At 46.1% G+C, this 16895-nt stretch overlaps 1 protein-coding gene and 1 long non-coding RNA gene across 3 annotated transcripts in view; one reads left to right on the top strand and one right to left on the bottom strand.

Annotated features, from left to right (window-relative positions):
- Positions 1-3989: 3989 nt before the first annotated feature.
- Positions 3990-13401, bottom strand: LOC138670354 (uncharacterized). Its single transcript, XR_011319322.1, has 5 exons — positions 13139-13401; positions 9758-9940; positions 8893-8936; positions 4853-8813; positions 3990-4813 (listed from the first exon to the last, which is right to left on the bottom strand). It is a non-coding gene; the product is annotated as an uncharacterized lncRNA (long non-coding RNA).
- The window catches only part of RNF149 (ring finger protein 149), an 88492-nt gene continuing 84920 nt past the window's right edge, over positions 13324-16895 (top strand). Inside the window, exon 1 of one of the 2 annotated variants that reach the window (XM_069757603.1) lies at positions 13324-13975. In XM_069757603.1, the coding sequence (XP_069613704.1) occupies positions 13513-13975 (463 nt within the window). In that variant the 5' untranslated portion in view covers positions 13324-13512. The remainder of the gene's footprint in view (positions 13976-16895) is intronic. The other variant, XM_069757604.1, reaches the window with a different exon arrangement.

The raw sequence follows: 16895 nt of genomic DNA, 5'->3' as shown, positions 1-16895 counted from the left end.
TCTATCTCAGTGATCAAAATGCACTTTGGAACGAATCTGCCAGCCGGCAGATTCGGCGGGCGCACTGCGTATGCGCCCGCCATTTTGGAAGATGGCGGCGCCCAGGGAGAAGACGGACGGACCCCGGCAGGATCGGTAAGTATGATGGGGTGGGGGGGGAGCACGGGGGGGGGAGTTAGAATCGGAGCATTGGGGGGTGGATCGGAGCGCGGGGGGGGGGGTGGAACGGAGCACGGGGGGGTTGAACGGAGCACGGGGGGTGGAACGGAGCACGGGGGGGTGGATCGGAGTACAGGGGGGGTGATTGGAGCACGGGGGGGGTGATTGGAGCACGGGGGGAGCGGACAGCAGGACGGGGGAGCGGAGCACAGGACGGAGGGGAGCGGACCACAGATCGGTGGGCTGGGGGGGGCGATCGGTGGGGTGGGGGCACATAAGTGTTTCCAGCCATGGCCGATGATATTGCAGCATCGGCCATGGCTGGATTGTAATATTTCACCAGTTTTAATAGGTGAAATATTACAAATCGCTCTGATTGGCATTTTCACTTTCAACAGCCACTCAGAGCGATCGTAGCCACGGGGGGTGAAGCTACCCCCCCCTGGGCTAAACTACCACTCCCCCTGTCCCTGCAGATCGGGTGAAATGGGAGTTAACCCTTTCACCCGATCTGCAGGGACGCGATCTTTCCATGACGCCACATAGGCGTCATCGGTCGGATTGGCACCGACTTTCATGACGCCTACGTGGCGTCAAAGGTCGGGAAGGGGTTAATGAAATAATGAAACACACAGGTTTTAAAATCTTTATTGTACTCTCAATCCAAGCAAAGCCTTCGTTCTCCTGTAAAATATCCCATACCTGTCTGCCGTACAGTCAAGTTCCACGTAGTAATCCATATCTGGGGGCATCTACATTTTACAACCGGGAGCGTTGCTAATGCGGCCGCTCCCAGCTGTAAACAACTGGGGAATGAATGAAATGCAGGGAACGGAGCTTTGATGACTAGCGGCGCCGTCACCGAAGCTGCGCCCCCTGGCGGGGTCACTTGTGAGGGTTTCTACTGTTTAGGTACATCAGGGGCTCTGCAAATGCAACGTGACGCCTGCATTCCAATCCATCTAAGTCTGCATTCCAAACGGCGCTCCTTCCCTTCCGAGCTCTGCCATGCGCCCAAACAGTGGTTCCCCCCACATATGGGGTATCAGCGTACTCAGGACAAATTGGACACCAACTTTTCGGGTCCAATTTCTTCTGTTACCCTTGGGAAAATACAAAACTGGGGGCTAAAAACTTATTTTTGTGAAAAAAAAAAGAATTTTTATTTTCACGGCTCTGCGTTAAACTGTAGTGAAACACTTGGAGGTTCAAAGTTCTCACAACACATCAAGATAAGTTCCTTAGGGGGTCTTCTTTCCAAAATGGTGTCACTTGTGGGGGGTTTCAATGTTTAGGCACATTAGGGGCTCTCCAAACGCAACATGGTGTCCCATCTCAATTCCAGTCAATTTTGCATTGAAAAGTCAAACGACGCTCCTTCCCTTCCGAGCTCTGACATGCGCCCAAACAGTGGTTTACCCCCACATATGGGGTATCAGCGTACTCAGGACAAATTGTACAACAACTTTTGGGGTCCAATTTCTCCTGTTACCCTTGGTAAAATAAAACAAATTGGAGCTGAAGTAATTTTTTTGTGAAAAAAAGTTAAAAGTTAATTTTTAACATTCCAAAAATTCATGTGAAACACCTGACGGGTTAATAAACTTCTTGAATATGGTTTTGAGCACCTTGAGGGGTGCAGTTTTTAGAATGGTATCACACTTGGGTATTTTCTATCATATAGACCCCTCAAAGTGACTTCAAATGTGATGTGGTCCCTAAAAAAAAATGGTGTTGTAAAAATGAGAAATTGCTGGTCAACTTTTAACCCTTATAACTCCCTAACAAAAAAAAAATTTTGGTTCCAAAATTGTGCTGATGTAAAGTAGACATGCGGGAAATGTTACTTAATAAAAGGGACTCTGTCACCTGGATTTGGAGGGAACAATCTTCAGCCATGGAGACGGGGTTTTTGATTCACCCTTTCCTTACACGCTGGCTGCATGCTGGCTGCAATATTGGATTGAAGTTCATTCTCTGTCCTCCATAGTACACGCCTGCGCAAGGCAAGATTGCCTTGTGCAGGCATGTACAACGGAGGACAGAGAATGAACTTCAATCCAATATTGCAGGCAGCGGGTAAGGAAAGGGTGAATCAAACACCCAAAAACCCCGCCTCCATGGCTGAAGATTGTTCCCTTCAAATTCAGGTGACAGTGTCCCTTTAAGTATTTTGTGTGACATATCTCTGTGATTTAAGGGCATAAAAATTCAAAGTTGGAAAATTGCAAAATTTTCACCAAATTTCCACTTTTTTTTCACAAAGAAACACAGGTAATATCAAAGAAATTTTACCACCATCATGAAGTACAATATGTCACGAGAAAACAATGTCAGAATCATCAGGATCCATTGAAGCATTCCAGAGTTACAACCTCATAAAGGGACAGTGGTCAGAATTGTAAAAATTGGCCCGGTCATTAATGTGCAAACCACCCTTGGGGGTTAAGGGGTTAAGGTACCTTCACACTAAACGATATCGCTAGCGATCCGTGACGTTGCAGCGTCCTCGCTAGCGATATCGTTTAGTTTGACACGCAGCAGCGATCAGAATCCTGCTGTGATGTCGCTGGTCGGGGCTAGAGGGCCAGACCTTTCTTTGGTCGCTGGCTCTCCCGCTGACATCGCTGAATCGGCGTGTGTGACACCGATTCAGCGATGTCTTCGCTGGTAACCAGGGTAAACATCGGGTTACTAACCGCAGGGCCGCGCTTAGTAACCCGATGTTTACCCTGGTTACCATCCTAAAAGTAAAAAAAACAAACGCTACATACTTACCTACCGCTGTCTGTCCCCGGCGCTCTGCTTCTCTGCTCTGGCTGTGAGCACAGCGGCCGGAAAGCAGAGCGGTGACGTCACCGCTCTGCTTTCCGGCTGCCCGGCGCTGACAGTCAGAGCAGAGAAGCACAGCGCCGGGGACAGACAGCGGTAGGTAAGTATGTAGCGTTCGTTTTTTTTACTTTTAGGATGGTAACCAGGGTAAACATCGGGTTACTAAGCGCGGCCCTGCGCTTAGTAACCCAATGTTTACCCTGGTTACCGGCATCGTTGGTCGCTGGAGAGCGGTCTGTGTGACAGCTCTTCAGCGACCAAACAGCGACGCTGCAGCGATCCGGATCGTTGTCTGGATCGCTGCAGCGTCGTTTAGTGTGAAGGTACCTTTAAGCAACGTTGGTCATCCCTGACCGAATACCACAGGTGGCGTCACAAACTTTATTTGAAAAACCCCTTTAAAGACCGTCCCTTTAACATGGGCGCCCAGGGCCACGGAACGGGTACCGAGTACCCCATGGCCCTGGCGGGCGTTTCACTCGCACCCATATACTTTCATTGGCGATTCTCGGCCGATATACGGTGCAAATCGCAGCATGCTGCGATTTCTCTTGCACGTATAATACGGCCGAGAAAATGGATGTTAGCAGCTGCCCCATAGATTAACATTGGTCCGAGTGCTATGCAATTTTTTATCGCATAGCACTCGTCCGTATTACGGTCTAGTGTGACTCAGGCCTTAATGATGGGCGAGTGTGCTTATTACTCGAGATTTCCGAGCAAGCTAACAAACAGGCAATCCCCACATGTATTCAGCCCGTCTAGCAGCTGCAAATCATGCAGCTCCGGTGACACAAACTAAATCTCCGAGCATGACCAAAATACTCGAAGATCACCCGAGCATGCTCGGAAATCTCGAGTAACGAGCACACTCGCTCATCACTAGTCATTATCTGTAACTGTGCTGTAATATCTTTTATAATCTGTAGGACTGGCATAAAAACATTTCACATCATATATTCAACACTACAGATTTGCAACACAAATTAACTAAATGATTACCCAAGTATTGATAGTATTTTATTTTCAACTCATTCAAGAGCCTTTTGATAAACAACATTTTTGGTTTTTCCTTCTGGTACAAAGATGAACAGATTTTTGGCAGATCCAACTTTTGAACTGGCCACGTAAAGTTGACCATGAGAATGAAGCAAACGTTTTTTTTAACACAATATTAACCCCTTGACAACTGGCGATATGACTTTTAACGGCGGCTGTTAAGGGGCCTTATTCCTCCTGCACCTCATGCTTCTTTTTACGCAGCCTCCTCCTGCACCTCACGCTCTTCCTTTATACACAGTATTTTTCTGCAGCACAGCTTTTCTCCTTTATAGTCGCCTCCTCCGGCAGTACCTCACACTCCTCTTCCATATACAATTGGAAACACTTGCTCCCAAGGGAAATTGCACTAATTTCAATAAAGCGTATCGTATACACAGCCTACTTCTTCTGTAGCACCACACTTTTCTCCTTCACTTGTTATTTGGTCAGTATTTTTACTTCAGTATTTGTAAGCTAAAACTTGGAGTAAAACAATCAGAGGAAAACTATATTAGAAACATATGCACCACTTCTGTATTTTTCTCCCACTCGTGGTTTTGGCTTATAAATACTGAGGTAAAATACTGACCAAATACTGAATGTGTGAATGTGGCCTTATACACAACCTCCACCTGCAGCGCCTCTCTCCTCTCTATACACAGCCTCATACTGAAGCAGCACCTCACTCCTCTCATTTTCCCATCACACCTCTCATTTTCCCCCTCACACCTCTCATTTTGACCTCTCGACTGTTATTTTCCGATCACTCCACTATTTTCCCCTCACGCCTCTTCTTTCACCACACTCCTCTCATTTTCACCACACTCCTCTCATTTTCACCACACTCCTCTCATTTTCACCACACTCCTCTCATTTTCACCACACTCCTCTCATTTTCACCACACTCCTCTCATTTTCACCACACTCCTCTCATTTTCACCACACTCCTCTCATTTTCACCACACTCCTCTCATTTTCACCACACTCCTCTCATTTTCACCACACTCCTCTCATTTTCACCACACTCCTCTCATTTTCACCACACTCCTCTCATTTTCACCACACTCCTCTCATTTTCACCACACTCCTCTCATTTTCACCACACTCCTCTCATTTTCACCTCACTCCTCTCTTCCCCTCACACGTGCACAGCAACTTCCTGTTATGAGCACAGCGGTGTAATCCATGAGACTCCTCCCTTTCCCTTGATGTCATGCCTCACAGAAGCAACTCCATTCTAGACACGAGCTAGAAGTGGCCTGTGCCTGCTGTGCACTGATACCTTGAAGGCAGGGCCCTGATTGTAGCTCGCAGCGGCTGGGACGTCGCAGCCGGTGAGTTTTGCAGGGTGGCTTTCGAGGTGAGCGTGTCTCCACCCGTGTGCGCTAACAACGTAGGCCGTAAGGACGGGGCTTTGTGTGCGGAGTGAGTGTAGCTTGATATATATACACACACATACACACACACCAGAGGCGTAGCTAAGGGTTCAGCTCAGGGGGGGCGAACCATCTGAGTGGGCCCCTAAACCTTGATTACAACTATGGTGGCACACTTTAATCATGGGTATAGGGGGAACCTCAGCAGATGATCCTGCTATAATTGAAAATATATAATGGCCATATATAATGGCCCCCGCATTTGCCCTCACGTTGTTTCTCCCTTGGATTCTGGTTTCTGTCCCTTTCTGTGGACTGCAAATTGCAGAAAATAAAAACAACCAGTAAGTGCGTATAGAGTCCACCATATGGGAATAGGTCCCTGAATGAATCCAGGTAACCCTAAAAAGAATACTCTTGTCTGGAAAAGACCCTAAAGAGGTGAATGGAAAGAAAGAGGAAAACAGAAGAAAGGGGGGAGGTAAAATATCACACAATGAAAGAAGAAAGTGCGCCCCCCTGTATGTCATCTCTTCTTTTTTTCGCTTCTCCCCATTTGTGGGCCATGTTATTCAGACTGAGTATACATATGCATCTATATGTGATTATCTATACTCACCTACTGGCTGTTCCCATTTTTATTCTATTTGGCTCTTCCTCATATATATTTATCCTCAACTTTATGGGGATTTTTATTGTTTATATAAATGGCATTTTCATGTTTGTTATCTTGTATTTACTGATATGAGATGAGACACATTGGACTGATAGGACCCTGACCCCGGCTACAGGATCACATTACAAGAGACAGAGAGAGAGAGATGCTGAGAGAGAGACAGATAGACAAAGACGGAAAGAGCGAGGCTGAGAGAGACAGAGAGCGCGAGACCGAGAGACAAAGGCTATGTGCACACATCAGGATTTCTGGCAGAAATTTTCCTGACAAAAACCGAACATTTCTGCCAGAAATCCGCATGCGTTTTTTGTGCGTTTTTTATGCATTTTTTTTGTTTTTTCCAAATGCATAGAATAGTGGGAAAAACATGAAAAAAACGCAAAATTAATGAACATGCTGCTTTTTTTTACCGCGATGTGCACAAAAATTGCAGAATGCATTCTAAATGATAGGATGCATAATATATGCGTTTTAATGAGTTTTTATCACAAAAAAAAGCCGCGAATAAACCTGAACGTGTGCACATACCCAAAGAGTGCGGTGAACAAAAAACGTGAGCACTGCTACGGGGGTGCACGGGTAGGTTCCCACACCTTAGTACCATAAATATAAAGAACCCGGCACTCAACTTCAATGCAACTTGAAATTTATTGCGTAGTACAGAAAACGTTTCGGTCTCATGCGACCTTCATCGGTTACGTACTTAAGGGTGATTGTGTATTGCTAGATGAACGGAACCCAGTAGATCCAGTGAGAATCACTGGAGAATGAATGCCCTAGTCCTATTAAGGCTGGGAGCTTATTGGATCAGGGACCTGACGCGGTGTCCACTGCTTGTCGGCTTGAGTGCCCGAAACGTTTTCTGTACTACGCAATAAATTTCAAGTTGCATTGAAGTTGAGTGCCGGGTTCTTTATATTCACATACCCAAAGAGACAGAGAGAGACTGACAGAGTCTGACACAGAGACTGAGATCGAGACAGAGAGAGCAAGACAGAGAGAGAGCGAGACTGAGACAAACAAAGAGAGAGTGAGACAGAGAGAGAGACTGACACAGAGACAGAGCCTAAGAGAGACTGACACAGAGACAGAGCCTAAGAGAGACTGACACAGAGACAGAACCTAAGAGAGACTGACACAGAGACAGAGCCTAAGAGAGACTGACACAGAGACTAAGAGAGACTGAGACAGAGACTAAGAGAGACTGACAGAGACTGACTAAGAGAGAGACTGAGACAGAGAGAAAGACACAGAGAGCGAGACAGAGAGACAGAGAGCGAGACCTTGACTGAGCGAGACAGAGAGTGAGACAGAGCGAGACTGACAAAGAGAGAGACTGACCCTGAGACAGAGAGCGAGCGAGACAGAGTGAGCGAGACAGAGCGAGCGAGACAGAGAGCGAGCAAGCCAGACAGAGTGAGCGAGACAGAGAGCCAGAGCGAGCGAGACAGAGAGCGAGCGAGACAGAGAGCGAGCGAGCGAGACAGACAGAGTGAGCGAGACAGAGCGAGCGAGACAGAGAGCGAGCGAGACAGAGAGCGAGCGAGACAGAGAGCGAGCGAGACAGACAGAGTGAGCGAGACAGAGCGAGCGAGAGACAGAGAGCGAGCGAGACAGACAGAGAGAGCCAGACAGAGAGCGAGACAGACAGAGCGAGCAAGACAGTGAGCGATACAGAGCGAGAGAGACAGAGAGCTAGGGAGACAGAGAGAGACTGACAGTCACAGAGACAGAGCAAAACGGATGCAAGAACCCTCAGGGACTTGTCAGGAGGGGAACAGTGTCCTGCCTCCTCCTTACTGCACAGTGCAGTCACCTCCGGCCCCCTGCAGTGTGAGCTCCTACGTCGTCCTATCTCCTGTCCTTTTCCTGTACGCAGGGCTCAGGGAGGGAAGAAGCCACGTCCTGACTTTGTCCTGCTCCTCTCAGCAGGAAGAAGCCGGTGCCCTGCGCTGTGAGGTCTCTCCTGCAGACACAGCGTGCAATGTGGGCGTGTCTGCAGTTGGACCCCTGCAGCAGAGGTACAGTTTCGGCATTCAGCGTCCCGGTCTATAGAACAGACAGCTGTAGTGCAGGGAAATCATATCTCTCTGCACTACAGTGGAGCTTACCTATATCGGCGTGTTGTGCACGCCGATATAGTTAGTATTGGCAGTAGCTCCAGGTGGGCCCCTCTGAGCTCTGGGCCCGGGGCGACCGCACCCTCTGCCCCCCTGGTAGCTACGCTACTGACACACACACAATACATACACTCAGCTTTATATATATATAGATGTGCTAGGTACTTCCCATCACTCACAAACAGCATACAGCAAGACTCAGGGCAGGAAAAACCCACAGTGGAGGAAACCTATAAGGAATCCACGGCTGCTGCACTGCCCTTCCTCTGGGCATACTAAAGGAGGTTACCGCTATAAAATGTAACAAGTGTGAAAAAATAGCAAGGGTGCGTGTACAGCATATAATGTGTGAATATGTGTATATACAGCATATAGTGTGTGTGTGTTGTCTGTGGTTATTAAGAATACTTATTTTCTTTATCCAGTTCTTCATCCACCATATCTTCTAGATGTTCTTCTCCTTGTAGGTCCAGCAGCTATGTTCCTCGTCCAGCAGTGCTCTTGTCCTTGTTGGTTCAACAACTATATTCCTCATCCGGCAATGTTCTCCTTGTAGGTCCAGCAGCTACGTTCCTCGTCTGGCAATGTTCTTCTCCTTGTAAATTATCACTGATGGAGAAATTTGTTTTAGATTTGAACTATACATTTATATCTTGAAACCCTTTTGCCAGACCAATATTACACTTACCAGAGAGGAGTATGGATCTGCTCTTTTGGTTTGCTCCTGTGTGTCTGTCCGGCATTAGATGTTCTCGGCCTCTTGAACCAAACGTAGTGCCCAGCTATGATGGACGTTTCTGTCTTTCTTCCATGCCCGATGGTAAGGGTCTTGTGACATGATCTAGAATGAAATAAGTGATTATAATCAAAGTAATATGTCACCATTAATCATAATCCAATTTGCATGTATTTGTAGACCTGATGAGGCTAATGTGTCGACTTTGAAAACCAATATCAGAATGGCTGTATAATCACTTATTACAGTTCTCCTGTTTGATATAAAAAAAATCATTTCATGAGTACAGCCATGACTGCACTCATAAAATGCTCAATCTAATATCAGGATTACATGACCATTCTGTTGTTGATATTCAAATAAGAACAACAGCCCCATCAGGTCAAAGGGATTTATTTATGCATGCTGTTTGTATTATGACATCTGATTACAGATCAGCTTTAAATATTCTGATATAGTTAGTCCTTGGGTTACGACGGTCTCGTGCTACGTCGTTTCGTGGCTACGACGCCTCAATCCGACGTACGCGGTTTTGCGTCGTAAGTCGAACTACGTGCAACTACGTGCAGCGGCGGAAGAATAGAGTCCAGTACTGTACACTGTACCCGGTTACACGAGGAAAGCGAGTCTCCTGCACGCCATAACACCCTAATTATGTAGGGTACTGTGTTAGTAAAGGTGTTCGGATAGGCTAAGTGTTTGCAGTACTGTACTGTTATTATGGTACAGTACTGTATGAATGTATGGTCCGACTTACATCGAAATTTGGTTTACAACGCCGCGTAAAAACGGATCAACGTTGTAAGTCGAGGACTACCTGTATATTGCTAACCAGATCACAGGTGTTCCGATCCACCCAAGCCCACAATTCCATCCCGGTGAGCAGGCACGTCACTTTTTTAGTAGCCGGTCCTTCTTCGTACTCCTCGTCCATCCGAGAGCCCAGCGGTAGATCTCCTGTTGACATGGCATGTCTTCTTCAAACTGGTTGGCTAAACACCTGGAGAGAAGAACAATGAAACCAAATAAATTATAGTACACTTCAGAAGAAAATACAGAAATATAAAAACAAACAAATGCAATTATCGTGTACTTAGTGGAGTGGATAGAAGAGCTGATTTGTTTTTAGAATAAAAAAAAAAAAAAAAAAATATATATATATATATATATATATATATATATTAATAATAATAATAATAATAAAAGAGACTAGAGATGGAAAGAGGAAAGTTCTACATTTTGCATTACGTAGCCCTGCTTTCCTAAAGTATGTGAGGACCATGGTGAGGAGATACTAGAGGGAATATATTATATATAGCTAGTGGGTATATATTACACAATACATGTACAGGTGCTCAGTATATTCCTATGTATAGTAACTTATGGCCAATGTTATATAACAATAAGCCCTTCATTTCCCTAAGATGAATCTTCTTAACTATGGATGATTTTCTGACCCTCACTACAATAATACCTTGTCTGAAATGAAATCTTAAGGCAGTTGTCCCTGGCTAGAAAGCACTTGATGTCTTACTCAACAAATGAGAAAAAGAAGATTATTTTATTATGAACTATTTAATTGAAACCTTTATAATGGTAACAGTCTTAAATTAAAGGGGTTGTAGAGCACTTAATGAAGGCCTATCCTCATTAATATCAGATCAGTGTAGATTTGAGACCTGACACCCACTGATCAGATGTTGAAGAAAAATATGAAATCAGTTTAACCCCTTCATGACCTTGGGATTTTCCGTTTTTCACTCCCCTCCTTCCCAGAGCCATTACTTTTTTATTTTTCTGTCAATTTGGCCATATGAGGGCTTATTTTTTGCGGGACGAGTTGTACTTTTGAACGACACCATTGGTTTTACCATGATGTGTGCTAGAAAATGGGAAAAAAAATTCCAAGTGCGGTGAAATTGCAAAACAAGTGCAATCCCATGCGTGTTTTTTGTTTGGCTTTTTTACTAAGTTCACTAAATGCTAAAGCTGACCTGCCATTATGATTCTCCAGATCAGTATGAGTTCATAGACACCAAACATGACTAGGTTATTTTTTATCTAAGTTGTGAAAAAAAATTTCAAAACTTTGCCTAAAAAAAAAATTGCGCCATTTTCCGATACCCGTAGTGTCTCCATTTTTCGTGACCTGGGGTCGGTTGAGGGCTTATTTTTTGCGTGCCGAGCTGATGTTTTTAGTGATACCATTTTGGTGCAGATACGCTCTTTTGATCGCCTGTTATTGCATTTTAATGCAATGTCGCAGCGACCAAAAAAATGTAATTTGGGCGTTTTGAATTTTTTTCTCGCTACGCCGTTTAGCGATCACATTACTCCTTTTTTTATTGATAGATTGGGCGATTTTGAACGCGGCGATACCAAATATGTGTATATTTGATTTTATTTTTATTGCTTTATTTTGAATGGGGCGAAAGGGGGGTGATTTAAACTTTTATATTTTTTTTATTTATTTCATATTTTTTTAAACATTTTTTTTTACTTTTGCCATGCTTCAATAGCCTCCATGGGAGGCTAGAAGCTGGCATAGCCTGATCGGCTCTGCTACATGGGAGCGATCATCAGATCGCTCCTATGTAGCTTAATTACAGGCTTGCTATGAGCACCAACCACAGGGTGGCGCTCACAGCAGGCCGGCATCAGTAACCATAGAGGTCTCAAGGACCTCTATGGTTACTATCCTGACGCATCGCTGAACCCCGATCATGCAACGGGGGTCGGCGATGCGCACATTTCCGGCCGCGCAGCCGGAAGCGATAGCTAAATGCTGCTGTCAGTGTTTGACAGCGGCATTTAACTAGTTAATAGCGGCGGGAGGATCACAATCCCACTAGCCGCTATTGCGCGCACATGTCAGCTGTTCAAAACAGCTGACATGTCGCGGCTTTGATGTGGGCTCACCGCCGGACCCACATCAAAGCGGGGATCTGACCTCGGACGTACTATCCCGTCCGAGGTCAGAAAGGGGTTAAAGGGGGTATTTCCATCTCTAAGATCCTATCTCGATATGTAGTAGGTGTAATAATAATAATAATAATAATAGCAAATACCTCCAATTAGAAATCTAGTATAGTTCTTCTGATTTGCCATGTTGCTTGCCCCAAGTGGGCCCCGGGCAGGGAGTAAGGAGTGTTCGGCGGTGCAAGGCTGTGGCGGGACCCATGCTTTTACAAAATATTGGGAGCCTGGCCAGGGCAGCTTGCAGGAGGGCATCCGAGCCAGCCTGGCTTGTTTTGAACATCGCCTTCCACCCCTCCCCACTGTCCGTAGCATTGGCCATCTCCTTAGGTCTGTCACTGACACCACTGGCCACGCTTGCAACTTTTGGTCACTGACACAGAGCTGCACCTGATGCAGCCATGCACCTTCCCGTGTTTGCCCTGGGACTGTCTAGCGCTCAGCTGATCTTAAGGGTAAGTTCACACAGGACGTTTTTGCTGCGTTTTTTATGCTAATTTTCAGCTGCTTTTTTTAGTACCAGCAAAGCCTATGGGATTTCAGAAATCTCATGCACACACATTGGTTTTTTGTTTGATCAGTATTTTGTGCTTTGCTGCGTTTTTTTTTTCATAGAGCGTATGTCACTTCTTTCAGCGTTTTTTCACCCATTGACTTGAAACGCAGGTATCATTATTTGGTGCGTTTTTGCTGCTGAAAATCCAAGCACATTAGCCTGGACAGAGAAAAAAAAACGCAAAAACGCACACAAAAAAAAGAGCATAAAAACGCACCAAAAACCAGCGTTTTTGACGCAGCTTCTTTCCTGCCAAGAAGATCAGGTTTTGCTGCAGAAAAAAAAAGCAGCAAAAACGCCCTGTGTGAACTTACCCTAAGACTCCAGAAGTAAAAAGCTACTTCTGATAGTCTTCAGTGTCTGGGAGTAGGGGTACCACACACTATTACCTCAATCCCACCATGTGAGGACCCGCACCTTGCAGCCATCACTGATATGTCGGGGGTCATGCTCAGGTACAGACTGGGGCTGAAATTCACCCTGGCATTTGAAATCACGCAGGCCCATGGTGTCCGCTCCCCCGACCACCAGATCGGATATATTACTAATGGATGGAGGAAAGCCAGATTCACAACTCTTAAAGGGAACCTGTCACCTGAATTTGGCGGGACCGGTTTTCGGTCATAGGGGCGGGGATTTCGGGTGTTTGATTCACCCTTTCCTTACCTGCTGGCCGCAATATTGGGTTGAAGTTCATTCTCTGTCCTCCGTAGTACACGCCCGCGCAAGGCAAGATTATTAAGGCAAGACACATTATTGCGCTTTTTGCTGGTAATCATGTGAAAAACAGGAAGGAAAAATGCAGAATAAGAAACCAACTCCAGCCTCGTTATTAGCGCCAGTCCAGGAGGTGGGTGATCCTGGCACTGACTGCAGGGCCAGCCACCACATGGAGAAGCCGCCGGGCAGCGCTCAGCCTGGGCAGCACCGGGGAAGAGGAAAGGGAGGAGTCCTGGGTGGGGGAAGCAGCCGGAGGAGGGAGGCTGATCACAACACTGTCACACGGAGCCGCCCGTCCCGGGAGCCGCACAGCGGGGTCCATGCCCGGCACTGTTCCCGGGGCACAGGACAGGATGCTGAGCTGGCTGTGTGCGCTCTCCCTGCTGTGCGCCCTGTGCCCCGGCTCCGGCAGCCGCTCCATGGAGTGGTTCACCGCCCTGGTGCGCACCGAGTACACGGAGCCGCTGACCAACAGCACGGTGCTGGGCACCACCGAGAGCGGCCGCTACGGGGACAGCTCCCCCAAGGAGAGCGTCCAGGGCTTGGTGGGCTTCCCCCGAGACCCCGGGCAGCTGGAGGGCTGCCACCCTGACGTGCAGTACACGGTGCCTGGCATGAGTGCCCGGGCCATGGAGGAGGAAGAGCCGTGGATAGCGCTGGTGGCCAGAGGAGGCTGCACGTTCAAAGACAAAGTGGTGAACGCTGCCCGCAGGAAGGCATCAGCTGTTGTCATCTACAATGAGGCCAAGAATGGGAATGGCACAGTCCCTATGGCACACTTAGGTAAGTGGCAGTATGCCCTCTGCTGACACATTCAAGGGTGCTGATTGAGTGGCTCCTGAAAGTAGCACATGGCACTGAGTGTGATCTGTAACTGGTAGTGCCCCCTACACCTGTGATGGCACCACATCATGTACGGCAGGTAGTGGTGCCCCCTACACCTGTGATGGCACCCACAACATATTCAGCAGGTAGTGGAGCCCCCTACACCTGTGATGGCACCACATCATGTACGGCAGGTAGTGGAGCCCCCTACACCTGTGATGGCACCACATCATGTACGGCAGGTAGTGGTGCCCCCTACACCTGTGATGGCACCACATCATGTACGGCAGGTAGTGGAGCCCCCTACACCTGTGATGGCACCACATCATGTACGGCAGGTAGTGGTGCCCCCCTACACCTGTGATGTCACCCACAACATATTCGGCAGGTAGTGGAGCCCCCCTGCACCTGTGATGGCACCGACAGCATGCACTGTAACTAGTGGGGCGCCCCTACACTTCACCTGTGATGACTCCTGCGATATGTACATTATGGGGGGAACCAGAATGATCTGCTGTGATGTTTGTCTGGTCTGACTACCCTTCAGCTAGCTGTTATAATGTGACTTTTCAGAACTGTAAGTGGTTGGATGTAGATGAGACCTTCGCCTTCTGTACTGATAGGGTTTGTCTACATGACGCTGGTGGGGTTTTACCTGAAGCATCTATTCTGATGTCCTTTTTTGGTATTTTGTGGCAATCTAGATTTCGTCATTTAATTCCATGTATAAAGTACTTGATGCATTCCAAGACGCCAGAAGAACGGTCAGGTCACTTCTTTTAGGTGAAAAATGGCAGCTACTGAGGCCAGTGATTGGCTGCAGTGGTCAAATGGGTAGACTGGTGGGTAACGCTTTATTTTATTTATTTTCTGAAAGGGATTTTTCGGGACTATTTTATTTTTTTCCTATAGGCCTAATAGCTGATAGTTCGGTATTTGCCAATTACCTGCAAGTTCTGCCCGGCGCCATCTCAGAGTGATTGCAGACTGCTCCTGCCAGTGATACTGCTGCATCATGGCAACATAGCAGCTCTTTGTCTTCCAGGCTGGTCTGTCAGCGGGGCTTGACTGCCAACGTCATGATGATTAACATTCGGGTCCCTGCAAATTAGCAGTGATGAGCCGGCTGTCAATCAGCATGACATCGATGGTCAGGGCATGTCAACATGGCAGAAGAGAAGTAGCTGCTCTGTCAATGGAAGCTGCAGAATCGCCAGCAGGAGAGCGGTCCGAGTCAGCAGAGATGGGTGCCGGACGCATCAGGCAGGTAGTTACCAACTACCTGCCATTAAGGTCTTGGGCAAATATGAAAAAATGTACGGTAAGTTGTCTCTGATAAGCATGTTTACACTTATAAAACAACATCAGGAATAAAAATGAAAAAAATCTGAAAAATCTGTAGCGTAAATGAAGCTGAGGATGAAATTTACAATGTTACCTGAGGATTTTAAACTTTGCAATGAACTTGGTAAAATTAGTTGAATGTTCACAATGAAATCCGTAACAAAATGCCGGCAGTGTGGTGTAGATGTTGCACCGTTGTTTCCCTGCAGATCAGTCTACTGTGGATGTGCTTTTCCGGTACGTGCACATCATGAATATTTGCAGTAGAAACGTCTGCACTGAAAAGCTTCTCTTGGCCGGAAAAGCGGCGTGTAAATTCTGCGCCTGAGTGGCGCGTTTTTTTGCAGGCAATTTCAATGCTTGTTTTTCTCCATTCATTTGAATAGGTGGAAGAATTGACATGTTGCAGATCTGAAATTGCTTTAAATCTGTAGAGAAAAAAATAAGCGGCTTATGCATGAGATGTCAGAGATCTCGTTCACTTTGCTGGGACAGTAAAATGACGCAGAAGCGTGCTGTGTGTAAAAAAAAAAAAAAAAAAAAAAAAAAAAAAAAAAAAAAAAAAACCGCAATGTGTGAACATACCCTTACTTTCTCCAATATTTTTATTTATATATTTTTATACAGTGGCAATGATTTCTGATTCACTTGTCACCCTGTAAATGCTTTGAGTGGCACATATTCGACATTATTATCGAATGAGATCCCTAGTCCCACTGTGTGATACGGTTAGTTTCCAGCCCAGGGTTATCCATGTAGAAATATAAGAAATATATTTTATTTATAAATACATTTATTTTTACATGTTATTTCTTTTAGAGCAATAAGTGACAAACATGTTTAAATCATCGTTCCCAATTTAGCGTGCCTGATCCATCTTTCTCTCAACATCTGCCATTGATGGACAGTTGGTAGACCTCCATGCCCATTAGATTGGCAGGATCTGCCCAGATTAATCTGCTGTGTGGAGACCGCTTAAGGCCCTAATGCACATGGCCATTTACTTATCCATATTACAGCACCCATACTCTACTACTGTAAATCTGAGTGCTTGTGATGTTGTTCAGAGGAGCTCGGATTTATTACTTCACTGTAATGAGGTTTTATCAGTTTGGTTTTTTGTTTTTGCCCAAAATAGATCCTAAGTGAAGCACAAATGTACCCGAGTAAATAAACTCACGTTCAGGATTTCCATCCTTTTTTTTTCAGGACAGTTTTTTTAAAAAACTGCAGCTCTTGGCAGAAAACGCAGGTCCTTTTTTTTGGTCCTTTTTTTGTCCTTTTTTGATGCGTTTTTTGATGCGTTTTTTTATCCTTTTTTTATGCAGTTTTCTATGCAGAGACTGTGTGTTTCCTAGGAAGCTTTTTAGGGCTAAAATGGCTGAAAATACCCTAACCCTACCCCTAACCCTAACCCTAACCCTAACCCTACCCCTAACCCTACCCCTAACCCTAACCCTACCCCTACCCCTATTCTAACCTTAGTGAAAAAAAAAAAAAAAATTCTTAATTTTTTTTATTGTCCCTACCAATG

The sequence above is a fragment of the Ranitomeya imitator genome, chromosome 3, assembly GCF_032444005.1.
Source record: "Ranitomeya imitator isolate aRanImi1 chromosome 3, aRanImi1.pri, whole genome shotgun sequence".
Lineage (NCBI taxonomy): Eukaryota > Metazoa > Chordata > Amphibia > Anura > Dendrobatidae > Ranitomeya > Ranitomeya imitator.
The sequence above is the reverse complement of the archived record's forward strand: the minus strand, read 5'-3'. Positions and strand labels throughout refer to the sequence as shown.